An 18,165-nucleotide genomic window follows, 5' to 3' on the forward strand; every position below is an offset into this window, starting at 1 on the left:
TGGAAGAACTAAGTGATTAACTTGAAATTTTTTAGAGATGAATTTGATTAAAAAAATCTTTTGAAGACCAAAATGAAAATTGTATGATCTTTTACGGACCATTTTGATTATTTACTCAAATCAAATTAGTTGAATTCAATTTAATATGCATTTAATTAAATTCAAATTAAACTAATTCAATTTACTAAAAGAAGAGAGACATTAAAATACATATTATAATTTTATCAGTTTAATTCGATTTACTTATGCAATAATAAATCTAATTCGCTTAGTTCAATTTACTACAATACATATGACAAAATATGTATAAAAAATCAATATTTTATAATATATAATGCAATAAATTAAATTAGACTAATTCGATTTACGAAAGAATTTAACCCGGATCCAAAAATGATGCAACACCTCTCCTGCTCTAGTACCAATTCGATTTACTTGATGCATATTAAATCGAATTGGACTAATTGGATTTATATAAATATGTTTAGGATATTTGTGTAAAATTAATCTCCAATCAATTTATTGATGTAAATCACCCTATTATTTACAAGCCTTATTCTCAAAATAAAAACTAAAAAGATTCAACTTAAGGGCGACTTATATTGGTATATCCAAATAATGAAATTTGTACAAATAACTTGTAGAGTGATGTAGCAAAGAATCTGAAGAGTGAACTTTGTTCTGCACTATGATTTATGGCTGTTGCATTAACCTTAATCCTGGAAAAGCCCCTCTCTGTCTGAATCTGCACCAAAATGACCTTCATGTCCTCAATTCACAAGGAAAATAAATCAGTAAGCAGCTAAGAAAGAAGTCAATTATGAACCATAAAACAAATGCTATTTAGATTAAATGATTCAACAGGTTCAAGAATATACAACAATTTCCAAATGCAAATTTTATCTCCCAAACAATGAAGCCACAATCATAGCCATGCATAGCATTAGCTGCTGTTCAATTTTGAGGATATATCATTAAAGATGAGCACTAAAGTTCATTCATTCATTCATTTCATCTCAGGAAGGAAAGAACACTTCTGCTTTTGTCAATCCTTTTTAAGTCTTGACCCGTTTTGTGGGTGGTGGGACACTAATTTGAGCTTCATCTGCCATTTCCTGCTTCGTGCTTTCGTCCCGAGAGCTTTCTCCTGGCCCGGCTTTCGTTATGCAACTTTCACTTCCTAATTTCTCATTTTCCTCTTTTGGAGCTTCTGAATTGGAAGGCTCGTCCAAGGAGGAAGAGGAGGAGTCCTTAAACTTGCTATCTCCCATCTCTCTCTGCTGCTCGAACATCATCTGGAGGCGCTTCCCTTGGTTTTCTATTTGAATCTGCAACTTCCTTTGGATCTATATACATTACAGCTACAATATCATAATATGCCAAAACTTGCAGTAAAGAAAGCAACAAGACTTGAGGTGCAAGAAACACAGTCTCGAGTACAAACGAATTACCTCGAGTTGCTCGTGAAGCCGCTTCTGGAGTTCCATTTGCAAGCGCAATGCCTCGGTAATCCCCTTACTCCTGCAACCAAAATCCCATGCCTTGTTTGTGAGAATTGTTGTTAATTTCAATGGCAATAAATCACACAAAATAATTGTTTTGAGAGAACAAGAACTCACGTTTTCAAGTCTAGAGATTTCATTTCTTCAATTGAACTTAGCTTTTTCTCAGAAGTTCCTGCAGATATAGATGATGAGACTCTCACCCAAACTATTGGATTGGCTATTTAGAAGTTTCTATTTACTCTTCAACCAGATAATAGCAAAATTTACCTCCAGTTTTTTAAAATTTCTTTGCAACTGTAATGAAGATCAAAGCAAAAAAAGGATGCATTTGATATTGCAAACAAAACATCTCTCCTTTGTGTTTTTTTGGGTAAGCTTTCACATATGAACGATAGAACTGATAAGTAAACTTTCACATACCTTCTGGGGTCTCAGGTTTGTACCTGGCCGTTCTATACTTCTGCAATCACAAATAATGTGTGAAAGGTGTTAGATTAAATAAATGGGTCATTCTAGTATTAAAGTAACACTTTTTTTATTATTAAACAATGCTTTTCAGAAAGTGTTACTTAAAAAAAGTGTTACAAAATATAAAAGAAAATGTGACTTTAATTTTAACAATACTTACGTAGTCACCATAGTCACCATAGCATAGTCATACTAGAATTCACCTAAATAAATTTACTCGCATGCTATTTAAGTGGAAGGAAAATGGAATGTACCTGTAGGTGGCTTTTGACATGGTAGATCGTAAGGCCCTTAACTTTCATGAGGTTCAAGACCCCCTTGGGAGTAGCCTCTGCATGTTGATTAACAATTTAACATCATGAGATGAACAAGAAAATTCAACTGAAAAGGTCCATCATTGTGAGACTATGGAGAAGTAGATATACTCTCGCTGCCACCAAGCTGATTCACCGCTTCCACAAAGGCCTCGTGAAGTTCCGGTGTCCAACGCATTCGAGGCTTCGTTTGTGATGCAGTTGATGGAGAACTAGGAAGACCTTTAACTTCTTTAGATGGTACATTCTGCTGCTGGATGGGCTGCATCAAAAGGGTAGGACTAGGATAAGTTTTCGGAACATATACAATAAACATAAACAAAATAAAATAAGGACAAACAAACCAACTTCACGTGAAGTTGACTAAATGATTTGAATGATTTGACTAAATAGTTGTCAACTTTACGTGAAGTTGACTGCACCTGAGTTTCCACCTGCAAAAAACAGTTAGAGAAACAAACCAACCTTTGGTTTTGGTTCTGATTCATTATCATCACCAAGGAGCTGACTCCAATTTGGGTCATAAGAATCATCAATTGACATTAACTTATCAACCCACTCCCCAAAATCAGATTGTTTGACATTGTCATCGTTTGTATAACAAGCACCATTTTCCACCTGATCATGCTGGACAGAAACATTTTCAGGGAAACCAAGCATACCCTGGAACGGATCCGGTCCCCAGGAAATCTCGTCGCTTTCTTGAGGCTGCGAAATGAATGTTGCTGAATGTAGCTCAGAAGACACACTGTCTTCACCTAATGTCTGTGAAACAAAGGAAGAAGGTTGATGCTGCCTTTCATGCTGCGAAGCTGAAGAAAAAGAGACAACATCAGGGGACGAAAATGTGTGTCCGGTACTTCTGGTGTTGGAATTCGACGATGTAGATTGTAAGGGGGATGGATTCACAGTCATTTCTCTTATAGGCGAAAGCTGAAACGAATCTGGGGGTTTCATGTACTTGTTATCCAGTGGTGTTGGAAGAACAGGAGAACATGAAGACATAGAACTCAAAGCTTCCTTTGAAGTGAAACTAGCTTTGTACCTTTGTCAATAACAACCAATCACAATTATCATTACTACCAACATATTTGGACAAAATATACAGCAGGTTCCTTGTTAATCCTCTAAGAACCTAAGTTGAAATGATAAATCACACAACATGGTTATCCAATAATAGACCAATATTTAGGCTAAATTAGGCATAATAAATTAAGATGGGATGAGAAATACAACATTCGGCAAAATCAATCTTATAACTTCAAAAAAAAAAAGAAAAAAGAAAAAATCAGATTTATTATTAAAAATATATCCAACTCCTAAAAGAACTCCACATAAAGAAAAATAAAGCAGTGGCCTAAAAAGTTTTCATCAGAAGCCGCCGGCAAAACTAACGAACACAAACATACACATGCGTGGCAATTATGTGAACCCATTGAACATTAAGCTATTTCAGTGGTGCCATCAAATCTGAATTCGCCGTTAAAAACATTGACAAGTGTCACAAAAAAAAAATCAGAATTTCACCCACACCCACACCCCAACACACACACACACACATCTCTGACCAGAACAGATCAAAACACACTTCCAGATTTGAACAAAGAAATTTGCCAAAGTAATAGATATGAGCTCAAAATAATTTACCTTATCCAAAAATAAATCCAACCCAAAAACAATAAGCAAGTGACACCTAACCCCAACAATAAAAAATCAACACTTTTTGAAATTTACAAAAGTGGGTGTATGGATTATGCACTTACCTATAAAAATGATTATGTGGGAACTAAGAGAACCTGAAAGCTGGGAATCCAAGGTTAGATTTTTGAGGTTCGGCTATGGTTGTTTGTGGTTATGGTATGCTATAACAGAAGACAAGGTTGAGAGGAACACAGAGTTGTATTGCTGTTGCACACGTATTTTGGGTTTGTCGTGTTTCACTTAAACAAACAATCTCGGAACCCAAACTCGGTCCTTTTTGGTGTTTTTGATTCTCATAATATCATATTATCATTCTCTCTCTCTCACTCATAAAAAATCATTACCACACCCTCCATTTCTCTCTCTTGTCATTGGCCAACTGAAACAAGTTTGCCATCCCCTGCGCCACTCACACGTGTGCCTCTTCTCTTGTTCATTCTCCACCGTCCGATTCGGATTCATGCACAAGCTTTTGTTTTGTGTGTCACACTCTAATCCTTTTCCTCCCTGCTATTTGCACTTTGCAACTTGTTGACTTTAACAAATGTAAAGCAAATAATGACATGGAAAAAAATTATGTATATTATATAGTATTTTTTATAATTTTAGTTTTGAAATGGGTAAAGTGTGTGTGCCTGTGTGGATTTATTGGCTGCTGATGGAAGCGAAAGGCTGCTAATGAACGGTGTTGAGGGAAGAGTGAAGAGTGTGGCATGGGTCCAAAATCGGTCCATCAAAGTCATTGGTCATTGTCTAATTTCTTTTTGAATGGTGGCGATTCCTACCTCATTACTTGCTACTCTATGTCAAATTTGTCGAAAATGAAAGAAAGCTATGTCCTATGTGCGGATTATTTTATTTTTCCAGGGTATCTATCATTGAAAGAGAGACTCATTTCTTGGTTTTACTTTACTTTTATTAGAGGTGCTTGCTCTTAATTTAAAGAGTAAACACTTAATCCAATTTCTGTCCATTTTTCATAAAGATAAAGCGATTTTTGTAAAAAAAAAAATGTACATTTTGGTCTCTGTCTTTGTATTCTGTGAGACATAGCGGCTCTTCTGTGCTTTCAGACATTAAAAACAAACGGAATATGTATATGTGTCACTTAACGGTGATGAGTTGGATGTTAGGTGTCCATTAAGTATCAAGCTGTCAATTTAAAAATGGACAAAGTCTATCTATCCCTGCCTCCTAAACAAAAACGTTGTCGTTTTAAGTGAGGGATTGAAATGTTGCGTTAGTACATGGTTTGGGTTTCCATTTAACCCTTCTTCCCTTTCTCCTAGTTACAGAATACCCAAAATCTTTTCATATTCTCTCTAAAGACGAACGACAACGCTCTACCTGGCTGTGGAGCTGAGTAAGATGTTGACCGTGTTGCTGACAACGCTCCAAGTGAAGGTTCAGACGGCATCACTAACGGACTCCCTGATGACGTTAACAGAATTTTCTTGTGCAAGTCTTCGAGATAAGTAGCAGATTATTCAACTAAAATATTAGTGACATTGTGTATTGTTTAATTAGTTTTTGGGTTGTGAGTGTTTGCATTTTTTTTGGCTTGGTATCGCATAACAAAGATAGAGTTTGGTTAGTGCTCAATGTTGCTAATTTTGAGGCATTTTGCCATCAACAGATAAAGATGTTTTCCCTTCCTATAACGGAATTCATATATAGAAAGTAGGGTTCAATGGAATTCATATATAGTTTGCAAGTGGGTTCAGAATGTATCAATTTACTTGTATTAAAATCACAAACTCCAACAGATATAGTTATCTTTATTCAAATTTCAATATTATATATAAACATTGCTATGATTAGTGTTTATAAAAGAGTTCACAGCAACTTTCTATTAAAGTTTAAGGCAAATATATACCTTAGCAAATGTTTATGTACTCTCATGAAAAAAGAAGGCAGTAAATATATACCTACTTATTTTGATTACATGTACTCTATTAAAATGTATACATACTTTAACTACATGTACTCTATTAAAATCACAATTATTTATATAAAGGTTGTAATATAAAATATTATTTACTTTGTTTGTCTCAGATGGATGATTTTATGGTTGTTCCTATATTTCATTATGGAAAAAGTTTTAAGAGAAATTCAGAGGAGGTATTATGTTATCTTATTAGAAAATTGCATAAGTATCTACCCATAGATTTAGACTATATTAACTTCTTTGATCTAAAACTTTATTTAAGGAGTTAGGGTATACAACATATAAGGAGATGTATTAGTTTGACAACATTGCTGATGACATGGAAGTTTGGCTACATGTTATTAAAGGTGATGCTGATATAAATGAACTGAGGGATGCTCAGAAGAGAAATAAGGGCAATAATGAATTTTATCTTTACTTTGATCACCCGATAGATATTCCTGAAGTTGTTGATGATGGTGTGAAGTGTGATACTGTTATGCTGAGTGAATCATTATCATCTTCAGATGATGGATATGAGACCAAAGAATATGAGCCTTATAATCCTCCTCTTTCTGGTTTTGAGGATACAGACAGCAGTGATGAGAGTTTGGAAAAGAAAAAAAAATATTCAGAAGAAGAAGAAGAGAGTTTCACCTAAAAAGAAAGCTAGTCATGGCCCAAAAATTCAAGATAAGGTTGGCCCAAATGTGGAGGTTGGCACTGGCCTAAATATGACAGCTGGCACTGGCCTAAATGTGGAGGTTGGGCCGGTTCAGGTGAAAAGGATAGTATGGACACAACTAAAAAAAAGTCTGTCCAAAAAAGGCTTTCTAAGAAGTATAAGGGCACTAGAAGAAGACATATTCTGAGAGATAGAAGGTATAATAGAAGTAAGACTAAGACTACAGGTGGTGGTTTAAGTGGCATTAGAACTAGTTTGGGTGGCACATCTGGGAATGTTGGGCCAACTATTGAGGAATTGAATTCGGATTATGACAAACCATATGATTATGAAAGTGAAGCATTTAACAGTCCAGTGTCATCTGAGGACGAAGGGAGGACTGCATACGATGCCTTTAATGAAGAAATTGAGTAAGGGGATGTTGAATTTAAAGTTGGATAAATCTTCACTACAATGGAGACATTCAAGAGTGCATTGAAGGATTATTTCGTATATGAGGGTAAAGATGTTATGTATCTAAAGAATGAGAAACAAAGGGTCAGGATAGCATGTGCTAGTGAAAATTGTTCATGGCTAATATTGACATCATGGAATAGTGCAAATGGATGTTTTCAAGTAAAAATATTGTTCAATGAGCATAATTGTGGGAGGGATTTTAGCAGCAACCTTGCTGATAGGCAATGGGTAACATCGAAGTTAGTTAAGAGACTTCTTACTCAGCCAGACATGAAGCCAAAGCAGGCTACGAAATATATGGTCCAAGACTACAACATCAAAATGAGTGGAAAAATGATAAGCAAGGCACTAAAGGCAGCTAGGGAGGAGGTAATTGGCGATGAAGGAGCACAATATGGTAAGATTAGGAATTACCTGATGGAACTGCATAAGACAAACCCAAGTTTAACTGCAATATTAGATGTGATACCTCAGCCAGAGTCTCTCCCTTTGTTTGATAGACTATATATAGTAAAAGAGTTCTTTTTGAAGTGCACAGTAGAAATCACAAGATTGGAGTTAATCTTGAAGAAAGAACATGCACATGCAATATGTGGCAGCTAACTGGTAAACTTGTTTTGAATATTATTTTGCATTTGTAAAACTATATACTTGTTTCATAAAATTCATTGCATGTGATAAATTGAATTCATGTCTATAGGTATGCCTTGTAGACATGCAGTGGCAGCCATATCTAAGATGGGCCTTAGGCTTGAAGATTTTGTGCATAAGTGGCTTACAATGGAAGCAGTAAGAGCTACATACTCACATTGCATCAAATTGGTTAATAGTGAAGAGTACTGGGTACAATCGAATGCCTCTAAGACTCTTCCTCCTCCAATTAAAAGAGCTGCTCATAGGCCAAAAACGAAGAGAAGATCAGACCCGGTTGAGAAAGAGGTGAATCCAAACAAATATAGAAAAACTTTTCAAGTCACTTGTTCAAAGTGTGGTCAGTTAGGACACTACTACAAAACTTGTACCAATGCATCCCAAGATCTGAATTGAAAACTCATGACAAAGAAGGAGAGAAGGGCAAAGAAATGGCCTTTGCAATTTGTAGAGTCAAGTCAGGCTAACACTGAGCAGATATAATTCAACAAGTGATGATTCACTTTCAAAATATATTTAATATGATAACTGTCCTATAAATATATAGTTAAGGAATTAAGTAACCTAATTGGTTGAGCCTTGTTGTGTTCCAATCTTGTGTTTTGATGATAAAACAGGTTCAGAAAACAGGACAGAACAACTCAACTGCCAATGCTGAGGAAACTACATTAGATGTTGCTGTGAGTTTATGCCAATTTAGGGTCTTTATTTGGCATAACACTAATTTATTTGTTGCCCTAACAGTTACCATTTATGATAGACTAAGGCAAAGAAGAACAAAAAGAAGCTTCCCAAAACATCTGCAAGAGGACAATCAATAAACCATAGTCAATGGGAGAAAATTAATGTCTCCCAGTCTGCACCCTAAGCAGATGAGGTAAAAAATGTTCCTAAGTTAAATTTGTAATGTCTATTTAATTTAATTATGACCTTTACTATGATATTTTCTGTGGATAGCCTGCAACAAAATTCAACACTAACTCTGCACCATACTTTAGAGAGAAGCAACCAATTGTGAGACCCACTGCTCCAATAGCACAAGGCTCAAGTCGAATGAGCCTACAGCCAACCCCATCTGTTGGTTCAGGTCAATCTACTGCAACTAACCAAGGTGTATCAACAGCAGTATCAGTTGAGATCATGGCTGCAGTAACTTCAGGGACTGCAACAAGACTTTTTAAGTTCATCCCCACTCCAAGGATTAGGCCTTCCAACAAGAATTGAGTAGTTAACCTAGCTTTAAAAGTTTGGGACTCAGAATAATAGATAATTTGGACAATAGCTTGTGTTTATTTTGGTTATCAAATTACTTGCTATGACAACTATGTTGATTAGGGACCTTGTATTGCCATTGTTTTTGTTATAATATAATTAGATGCTAAGACATGCAACCAGTGACATAGTTAGTTGAATACTCTTTTGGATAACTATATCAGTAAGGACTGTTATGATGATTCCCTTATTCTATTATTATGGTATCATGTGTTAAGTTTCAACTTTCAACAGATGGCTTCTTACTTTGTTCAACAAATTCATAATGTCTTATTTTATTATAAAATCATGTACATTATTGCATTATTTAAAATTGAATAAACAAACATATAAAACAAAAGCAGCTTAATTATATTTAATATTCATTCATCAAAAGTGATCAACAATAACAAATGTCATAGCCTAAACAATTTAAGTACTTAACAACCATGATCACCATATTTCACAATACTCCAGAAGTAACATTTGATCTCTTTAAACTACACCACTAAACAGGTTTTCAACTACAATTCCAGCAACAAATGCCAACATAACACATCCAACATTAGTACATCTAATTTGCCTAAAATTCAATCTAACTTTCTTTAAATGAATTTTTAAGCTAAGACTCTTTTGTTTGGAGGTTTGAAGCTGAATTCGAATCATAAAGAAGAATGATCTTCTTTATGATTCGAATTCAGCTTCAAACCTCCAAACAAAAGAGTCTTTGTAGCATCCTCATTGAATGATGCAACATAATCATCAAGCCAACAAAAATATTTGTAATGAGGTCTTGGAGTCTACAAAATAATATTCTTTAATATGAATCTAATGAAAAACAAAGTGAACATAATTTTAATTCTTCATAAACCTACCTTAAAATATGAGTATCAGTGAAAAACAAAGTGAACAAAAATTTAATTGTTAATAAACCTATCTTGAAGTATGAGCATCGAAAGAATAGTCTATTTAGGTTCATATCGGTTCCGGACATGAATAAAATTGCATAAATTCCACAATTACACTCTGGGGCAACCCACTTCTTCTTCCACCTTGATCCCACACTCCCAGTAGCTTTCAAACTCCAACCTGATTCGTTTTCAACTCTCCCACTTCACTGATTTGATGTCGACCCATGTTCTTCACTATCAACCATGCTATCCAAGGGTTTACAGTCAAACACAGTGATACATTTTTAGAGTATATAATGAAGCAGTGCAACATTTGAACCTCCAATCCCTCACTTAAAACGACAGCATTTTTGTTTGGGAGGCAGGGACAGATTGATCTCTGTCTATTTTTAAATTGACAGCTTGACACTTAATGGACACCTAACAGCTAGCTCATCACCGTTAAGTGACACGTATACATATTCTATTTGTTTTTAACGCCGGAAAACACAGAAGAGTCGCCATATCTCATGGAATACAAAGACAGAAGACGTAATGTACCTTTTTTTTTTGGACAGAAATCGAGTTGGATGTTTACTCTAATTTAAAAGGATAAATGCTAACTATAAATTTAAACATTAATTCAAACTCTTGACCCTTATACAAAAGAATTGTTGTTATGTGCTAAGTGCTACATAATCACTGGGTAAAATGTTTTGTGGCTAGTGTTCCAGACTAATAACAAATCTAATTGCTTGATTTGTAATTTTATAGCGTAACCTGTAATTAATTAAGTAGGCTCAATACTATATCATAGTCCATTTTGTTTATAAAACATACAAAAATCATTCACTATATTTATACATATTATTTTATATATTTTTATTATATATTTTAATATGTATTTTATATGAATAGTTAGTTGTATAATTTTGATATTTTCATTTTATTGATGGGATGTATGTATACAAATGGCCTTTTTGCCAGTTCCTTCTAGCTTTGTTATATCAAACACCTACTTATAAAAAGAATAAAAAAAACGAAACACTCAATATCTGATTTAGCAAGGATGAAGATACCCAATCACCATATAGAGGGCTTCAAGACCACATATTACCTTTTTCTACCGTTTTTTTATTTAACAAAAATGTTATTGTATTATAATCTTCGTACTGATTGTAATGTATGTAATTTTTTAGTTTTAGGATAGGTACTCTTTTAATTTCTAAAGTTTATAGTCGAAATTAAAATTGTTTATTATAACATATTTTTGTTTAAAATTATCATTAATATTAAAATTATTTTTTGTCAATAAAACGATAAATTTACCCTTAATAATTATAAAATTAATAATTAAAAAATATAAATCCTATTTTCTTTTTTATTATTAATAATATGCCCAGCAAATTCTGACGTTGACATATGGGAGTTAAACCAAGGACTTTAAGTATGTGCAAAAAGTTCTTAGCCACTGAACCAAGGATACTTGTGTTATTTATGAGATATTTGTGTCATTATAATGTTTCTTTTTGTTAACTCGCGGGTAGGGTTGGATACCCGCGGGTTGAGCGCGGGTAGGGTTAGGGTTGGGTATTTCTCAACCCGCGGGTAGGGTAAGGTTGAGTGTTAGTTAAAAACTCAACCTGCGGGTAGGGTTAGGGTTGGGTTCAAACCCTACTCTACCCTACCCATTGCCACCCCTAGATGAGATGGTACAGAACCTGAAGGTTCAATTTCGGATTGTTGTTCCCGAGGCAGACCTCTCCTTTATTACCCCCAACAACATTGTAGTTGATGAAAAAATTATTCCTGCACCTAAAGACGATGAGGACACTTCCATGCCTGACCTGAAGACCTTAGAAGTCCGAGTTAAGGGAGCTTCTCAAAGCTTTCCAACCCGGATGGAAGATGAGCCCATCATACCTCCTCCTAAGAAACTCCCTATTCCTTCTGAAGCTATTCTGACCTCCTCTACTTAGCCTGAAGATGCTACTAATGGAAAATAGCTCATTCCTTTGTAATTCGTTGCTTTGAATGACCCGACTTGTGGGTCTTTATGAACAATTTTTTGTTTTGTAATAGTCGTAGTTGGAATACTTTATTTCTCCTTGCTTAAATACCTTTTTTCACTACTCGCATATGTGGTGGTTCTTTTGAATGAATGAGTATTTCTTTATCATCCTCTACTTAATTTATTTTTGCCTTTTATGACTTAGTTGTAAATAATTTTGGTAGCTTTAGATGCTGCCTTGAAAATCTTGGGTTTTTATTAAGTGGAAAAAGACGTCGGTAAAGTAAGTCGGCCATTCTTTAGACGTTTCTCTTGTAAATCTAATTTTCCCTTAATTGTTTGCATTCCGACTTTAAGTAGTCGAGTTTATCAAGTTATTCTTGAATTTCATTTTTAGGCTCAACTCTTTTAAGGTTGGACCACGAAGCTTGCATAACTTCTTACATTAATTTGTAACTCGTCGCTTCATCTTACCGACCACTCAGGTCGGGCAATGATTTTCGTAGTTTTTTGAGCTCAAATTAATGTGTTTGAATGAGAAAATTGATAGAAAATGAGTTATCATTAATAAGAGAAAAATATTTACATACCTTTTCTTGCTATTAAGGATTTCTTTTATCCTTAGCCCTTGCTGTGGTGCCTCATTAAAACCCCCTCCAGGAATTTTTTTTTGGGAAAAAATCATGAAGTCAGAAAAAAGAGTACACCAGGGAACAAGGTACACTTTTTGACGGTGGATTTAACGGAGGGGTAACTAGAGGCCGTGATGAGGTCAGCAACATACCATAGTCGTACAACAGTGGTGTGGCATACTGGGCACCAGCATGAACCCCGCCGCGTATGATGATCCAGATGCAGGAGATATCTGTGGCATCCACACCGAGGTATACGCGGGAACAGATGGATGCTAGTACTGTCTGACACCCTACTCTCTCCCAATTCGGAATGACTCTGCTAGGCGCTGCATTAATGCCGGATCAGTGGTGTGAAGCTAGAAGGCATTGTCAAAGAATATCTCATTCACCATCTGCTCCTCCTAATGGCTACAGGATGGTCCTAGATCATGCCAGCTGAGTGGTGATGTGTCCCAGATGGCCCAATGCTGCGGTCCTCCTGAACCAGATGAAAGATGCGGTGCGTGGGCTGGTGGAGGTGGAGGTGCAGGTGTATCCTACCTGTTTAACGGGAGGTTTCCATTCCTCCTATTGATCGTACTCTGCCTCCTCGTCAGACTCTACATCCAGCCGCGCCCAACGAGGCCTGACCCTCTCCCTCCTAACCCCCTCACTCGGTATTTGATCTCTAGCACCCCTGTCCCTCCGAGCAGGTCACCGGGTATCGTCCTAACCTCAGTCGCCCGCTTACGCGGCTACGCCGATCTGGCACACCCCGAGGAAGGTGAAGATCGTCCCTCGACTGGCTGGCAGTGGGCTGTACATCAGTGGGTAACTCGACAAGTCTCGGATTCTCCAATACCTCTTCGCCTGACAGGTACCTAACACGGCAAGCCCCGTGCTACCAATCCTTAGGGGTGGAAACAGGCCAGGCCAGGCCAGGCCTGTAATAGAGTATATTGGTCTTAGCCTGGCTTGTAGCTTGGTATAGGATTTTTAATGAGTACTGAGTCTGGTCTATTGTTAAATCTGGCCTGGCCTTAAGCCTGTCAATAGGCCTGTTTTTTTAATAATAATTAAATTTAAGATATAATTTAATTTTTAAAATTATAAAATACAAATACACATATATAATTAAAGAGACAAATGGCTGGGTGGATAAAGGTATTTTCATAAGATAGAAGATCCAAGTTCAAATTCTTTCAATAGCATTTTTACTAGTATAATAAAACTCTCTATATATATTTGTAGGCTCAGGCCGGCCTGACAGGCCCAACAGGCTATTTCAATCAAAAGCCTAGGCCTGGCCTTTTAAAGAATATAGGCTTTTTTAATAGCCTGAGCCAGGGCCTATTTCCTATCAGGCCAGGCCAAACACAGGCCAGGCTGCAGGCCCCTGGCAGGCCGCCTGGCCTGTTTCCACCCCTACCAATCGTAATACTCCTGCATTGGCTTGGTGTCGAACGTGTTCATAATGGAGATCTTGTGACGTGGACGGAAACTGGTACGCCATCCCTCGTACCAATTGTGATGTCTATCAGACCACCACACATCCTCACCCCGGCCAGTGGAGGTTAGGAACCTGTCGGAACAAACACAGATAAGTAACTAGTCTGACGGGGTTGTCTGGGGGCACATATGTATATTGTAATGATTTAACTTTAAAATCAGTAAAGCAAAGATAAATAAGATTTCAGCAATACCTGTCATGGTTCACTGGAGTGCCAGGCACCTACTGCTCTCCATTGAACTGCCGTTTCACCCGGTCAACCTAGTGAAACTGCACAACATTGAAGCAGACAAGAAAAATGACTGACATCCATGTCCCCCACTCCTCCTCCTCGATGAACCAAGGAGGGCATAGAGCCTGCAGAGCAGGGTCATCATACGACCTCCATACAAACTGAAAGAACTGTGACATAACAAATAATTAGTACTTATAAACGAATGCAACATAAAGGACTAAAATGAAATTGTGGTTAAGTCAAGCATGGTACTAACCTCATCGAATCGTAACTTGTCGATCGATACTCTCCAATGCAGGATCCTGGCCTCATGCTGATCTCTACTCTGCTGCTGCAGTACAACCAACCTGACACCAATCAAAACAATAAAAGCAGTTCATTATGTAGAAGGTCGTAAGAAATTATAAACTTATAACTAAATAAAGACATAAACAGTTGTTACCTCGCAGCCATAGGATACATGTAGATCGCTCGATCCAGTGGACACCACTGAAAAAATCGCTGGTATATCTAGGACATCAATAGCTGAGAGCAGCCAGCAATGTCTGTGACGCCTCGGTGTGCCGCCAAGCATAGTGACTGGTACATCCAGGCCAGCACGGCCAAGCCCTAAGACAACGCCCGGCACTGCCCAAAGTCTTAAAGAAGCAGGAGCCATCGCAGGTGGATCAAGTTGTTCGACTTGTCCGTCATCAGATATCCTCCGATCAGTAACATGATGTAGCATCTAGCGTACTGTCGGAGGGTCTTTGCGACATCTATAGCGGGCATCTGGCAGACACGATCCCGCAGCCATACGAGCTTCAGCGTGAACGACTCCTTCCTTTGTGCTGCCTGCTGTGGAGCCACCAGAGGCCCCAAGAGCTGCTCCACCAACTGCCACGTCTCCGTCTGGTACCACCTACTAAAGTCACGGAAGCACCGCCCCAACAGGGTCCTCGTGGGGGCATAACCCTAGGTGGTACGCAACGTCCTGTAGGGTGATAGTAACCTCACTCCACAAGAGATGAAACGTGTGTGTCTCCGGATGCCATTGCTCCACGAATATCGTAATCAAGGCATTATTGAATGTGAAGTCCCTGAAAGGAACCGTGTCACCGAATCCAGCCTCCCTCAAATACGGGACGATGGCGTCCAGTGGAGGAAGGGTATGACTCACTCGTCGGGGCAGTAGAAGGCGAGGCCTGTGAAGAAAAAATATATGTTCACAATTATCAATAAGTAATTTTAAATCTTTTATTGATTTTTTTAAGTTTAATGGCCCTTATAATGTCACTAAATTTTTAAATAGGTGTCTATATTTTTTTAATTCTTACACTATTTTTAGTTTTATAATTAGATCTTTTCAGTATAAAAAATATTAAACTTAAATAGATACTTTTTTATAAATTATAGATTTTATAATTAAGAACGTAATTACATATTTAGTTGCATATTTTTGAGAAAAATCTTATTCTATTAGTTTTAATATATTTGATATAAAAAAAATTAATTATAAAATTAAAAGGGATAAAATAACTAAATTAGATAGAATTTCAAACTAATAATTATGTAGTAACAACTTAAGACAAGTGAAATAAAAGAGAGTTCTAAATTTTCACCCGTGACTTATTCCATACTAACTATACAAACTATATTCTACTTCTTCGCTACTACCCTAACTATAGCTACATACACATATTTATCTATATAAAATTGCGTCAAATTCAATAAATTACAACTAACCGCAAAGTCGACTGCTCCGACGTATTATGAAGTCTCGTTCTCGTTTACAGTGTGAACAATATATACATGTGTCACGTCTATGTGTCTTATTTCATTTACACTATAAACAAAATACGTGTAAAATCATCTCATTCACAATATAAACAAGATAAAGCATAGCGACAGATTTCGATAATAATTTTTAAAATTATTTAATTAGATAACTAATATATTATTTTATTTATTAAAATAAAAACTCCTTGCTTCTTCTAGTGACGCCTCTTTCAGAATCGGACCAAATTAATGTAATGTTTAGATCAAGGGTACGTGTCAAATCAAGAACAGTCGAGAGTGTGGAAGGACCAACCACACAAGTCCCTAAGAATCTGTTGCTATTTCTGTGTCCCCACACTTTGATTTTATTGTTTGTGTAATCACTTTGCCTTCTTTCCTTTCCTATTTTTGAGCATCTGACAACTGCCACCGCCACACTCCAAACGAAGAAAGAAAGTAACTTCCTTCTCTCCTTCCAGAGAAGAACACTCTCCACAATGGCAACAACACCGGAACAATCCCAATCCCATGAAGCCATGGCAACGGTGGCCGAAAAGGCACCGGTAACGGCTGAAAGGAAGGTTCCTATGGACTTGGAAACTAAGCTCCCCAAACCCTGTAATCTCTATTTTTCTTTCAAGTTCATTTCTTTTTCACTTGAAATGAGATTATAGCGTAGGAAACTTTAATGGGGTTTGATCAAGGTTTTTTATTTTTTATTTTTTTCCCTTATTGATTGGATCATGTTTTTGTCCAGATATGCCAAGAGCACTGGTTGCACCTGACACACAGAATGTGAATGGGACATGGGGTCACAAGCATAACAACATGTCCGTGCTTCAACAACATGCTACCTTCTTTGATCTTGACAAGGATGGTATCATCTATCCATGGGAGACTTACAGAGGTACTTACTCTCATAACAGATTAATAGTCTTACTGCGATTTCTTCATGTTAAGCTAACACACGTTCCTCTGTTATTATTGGATTGGATTGTATTGGGTGTGATACTCGTCCCATGTGAATCTCACTCTGTACACTATGCTATCAATACACAAAACATTTCTCTTATTGTGTTGCACGCCTCCTTGACTATTCCTGCTTTTGGGGTTTTTGGATTGTAGCTTTGATTATTGTTTTAATAATGTTGCAGGGTTACGCAAAATAGGCTTTAATGTTATTGCTTCCTTCGTGATTGCGATTATTATTCATATAGCTCTCAGTTATCTTACACTTCCGGTGAGACACTTTCAACAAGGATCCCATCCAATTATATGTTACCTTAGTATAATTACCACTTCAACTTACTTGCACATGTTGTGACTTGTATGTAACACAGACATGGCTACCTTCACCTTTCTTCCCAATTTACATAGAAAACATACACAAGGCCAAACATGGTAGTGATACAGGCACCTACGACACAGAGGGAAGGTAATTAAGTGTGGTTAAGATTTAAGATTAATAATATAAACCTCTTATTGCCTGGTGACATAAGATGGTTTTCAGATTCGTTCCTGCAAATTTGGAAATCATGTTTAGCAAGTATGCACAGACAGAGCCTGATAAATTGATGTTCAGAGAGATGTGGCACATGACACAAGCAAACGCTGTTGCATATGACGTATTTGGCTGGTCCTCTCTTCTCACACCCTCTCATTTTAGTTCTTCACAGGTATCCCTCAATTAGAAAAAGTGGGTGAATGAAACCTTTTGCTACTGCAGGGCTGCGGCAAAATTTGAGTGGAGTGTATTGTATCTGCTAGCAAGAGATGAAGAAGGCTTTCTAGCAAAAGAAGCTGTGAGACGGTGCTTTGATGGCAGCTTATTCGACTACTGTGCTAAAAAGCGTAGTGGTAATAATCATACAGGAAAGATGGCTTGACACCCTCTCTAGCCTCTTGTAAAGGTCCAATTACCTCATAATAAGGACATATGTGTGCATGTTTACAATTTAGGTAGAGTAAATGTGGTGTTACTTTTGAAATAATCTATCTCGAGTTCTGACTTCTTAGGCGTAAGGTCTTCTATTTGCGTGTTTGATTTCAGGTGTGGCGTGTATATGATATTCATACACTTTTGAGATATCAAATCTAAATACAACTTTAGGTCTACTAAAACTAAACCAGAGAGGATGCATATTAATTAATTTTAGGATATAATTGACTGCAATATTGTTCTAGTTCTA

At 36.8% G+C, this 18,165-nt stretch overlaps 2 protein-coding genes across 2 annotated transcripts; one reads left to right on the forward strand and one right to left on the reverse strand.

The window, feature by feature from the left end:
• Window positions 1-493: 493 nt before the first annotated feature.
• LOC107492017 (protein PHR1-LIKE 1) lies at window positions 494-4,286 on the reverse strand. The gene is made up of 8 exons (XM_016112978.3): window positions 4,051-4,286; window positions 2,753-3,332; window positions 2,399-2,549; window positions 2,228-2,304; window positions 1,926-1,965; window positions 1,620-1,677; window positions 1,452-1,521; window positions 494-1,346 (listed from the first exon to the last, which is right to left on the reverse strand). The coding sequence occupies exons 2-8, from the start codon at window positions 3,290-3,292 to the stop codon at window positions 1,056-1,058; spliced, it is 1,227 nt and encodes a 408-aa protein (XP_015968464.1). The 5' UTR covers window positions 3,293-3,332; window positions 4,051-4,286; the 3' UTR covers window positions 494-1,055.
• Window positions 4,287-16,295: 12,009 nt separating this feature from the next.
• On the forward strand, window positions 16,296-17,984 carry LOC107492018 (peroxygenase). The gene is made up of 6 exons (XM_016112979.3): window positions 16,296-16,594; window positions 16,734-16,883; window positions 17,131-17,216; window positions 17,317-17,411; window positions 17,487-17,612; window positions 17,703-17,984. Exons 1-6 carry the CDS (start codon window positions 16,474-16,476, stop codon window positions 17,860-17,862), a joined length of 738 nt encoding a protein of 245 aa, XP_015968465.1. The 5' UTR covers window positions 16,296-16,473; the 3' UTR covers window positions 17,863-17,984.
• The last annotated feature ends 181 nt before the right edge of the window (window positions 17,985-18,165 follow it).

The sequence above is a fragment of the Arachis duranensis genome, chromosome 6 (assembly GCF_000817695.3).
Source record: "Arachis duranensis cultivar V14167 chromosome 6, aradu.V14167.gnm2.J7QH, whole genome shotgun sequence".
NCBI classification, from domain to species: Eukaryota; Viridiplantae; Streptophyta; class Magnoliopsida; order Fabales; family Fabaceae; genus Arachis; species Arachis duranensis.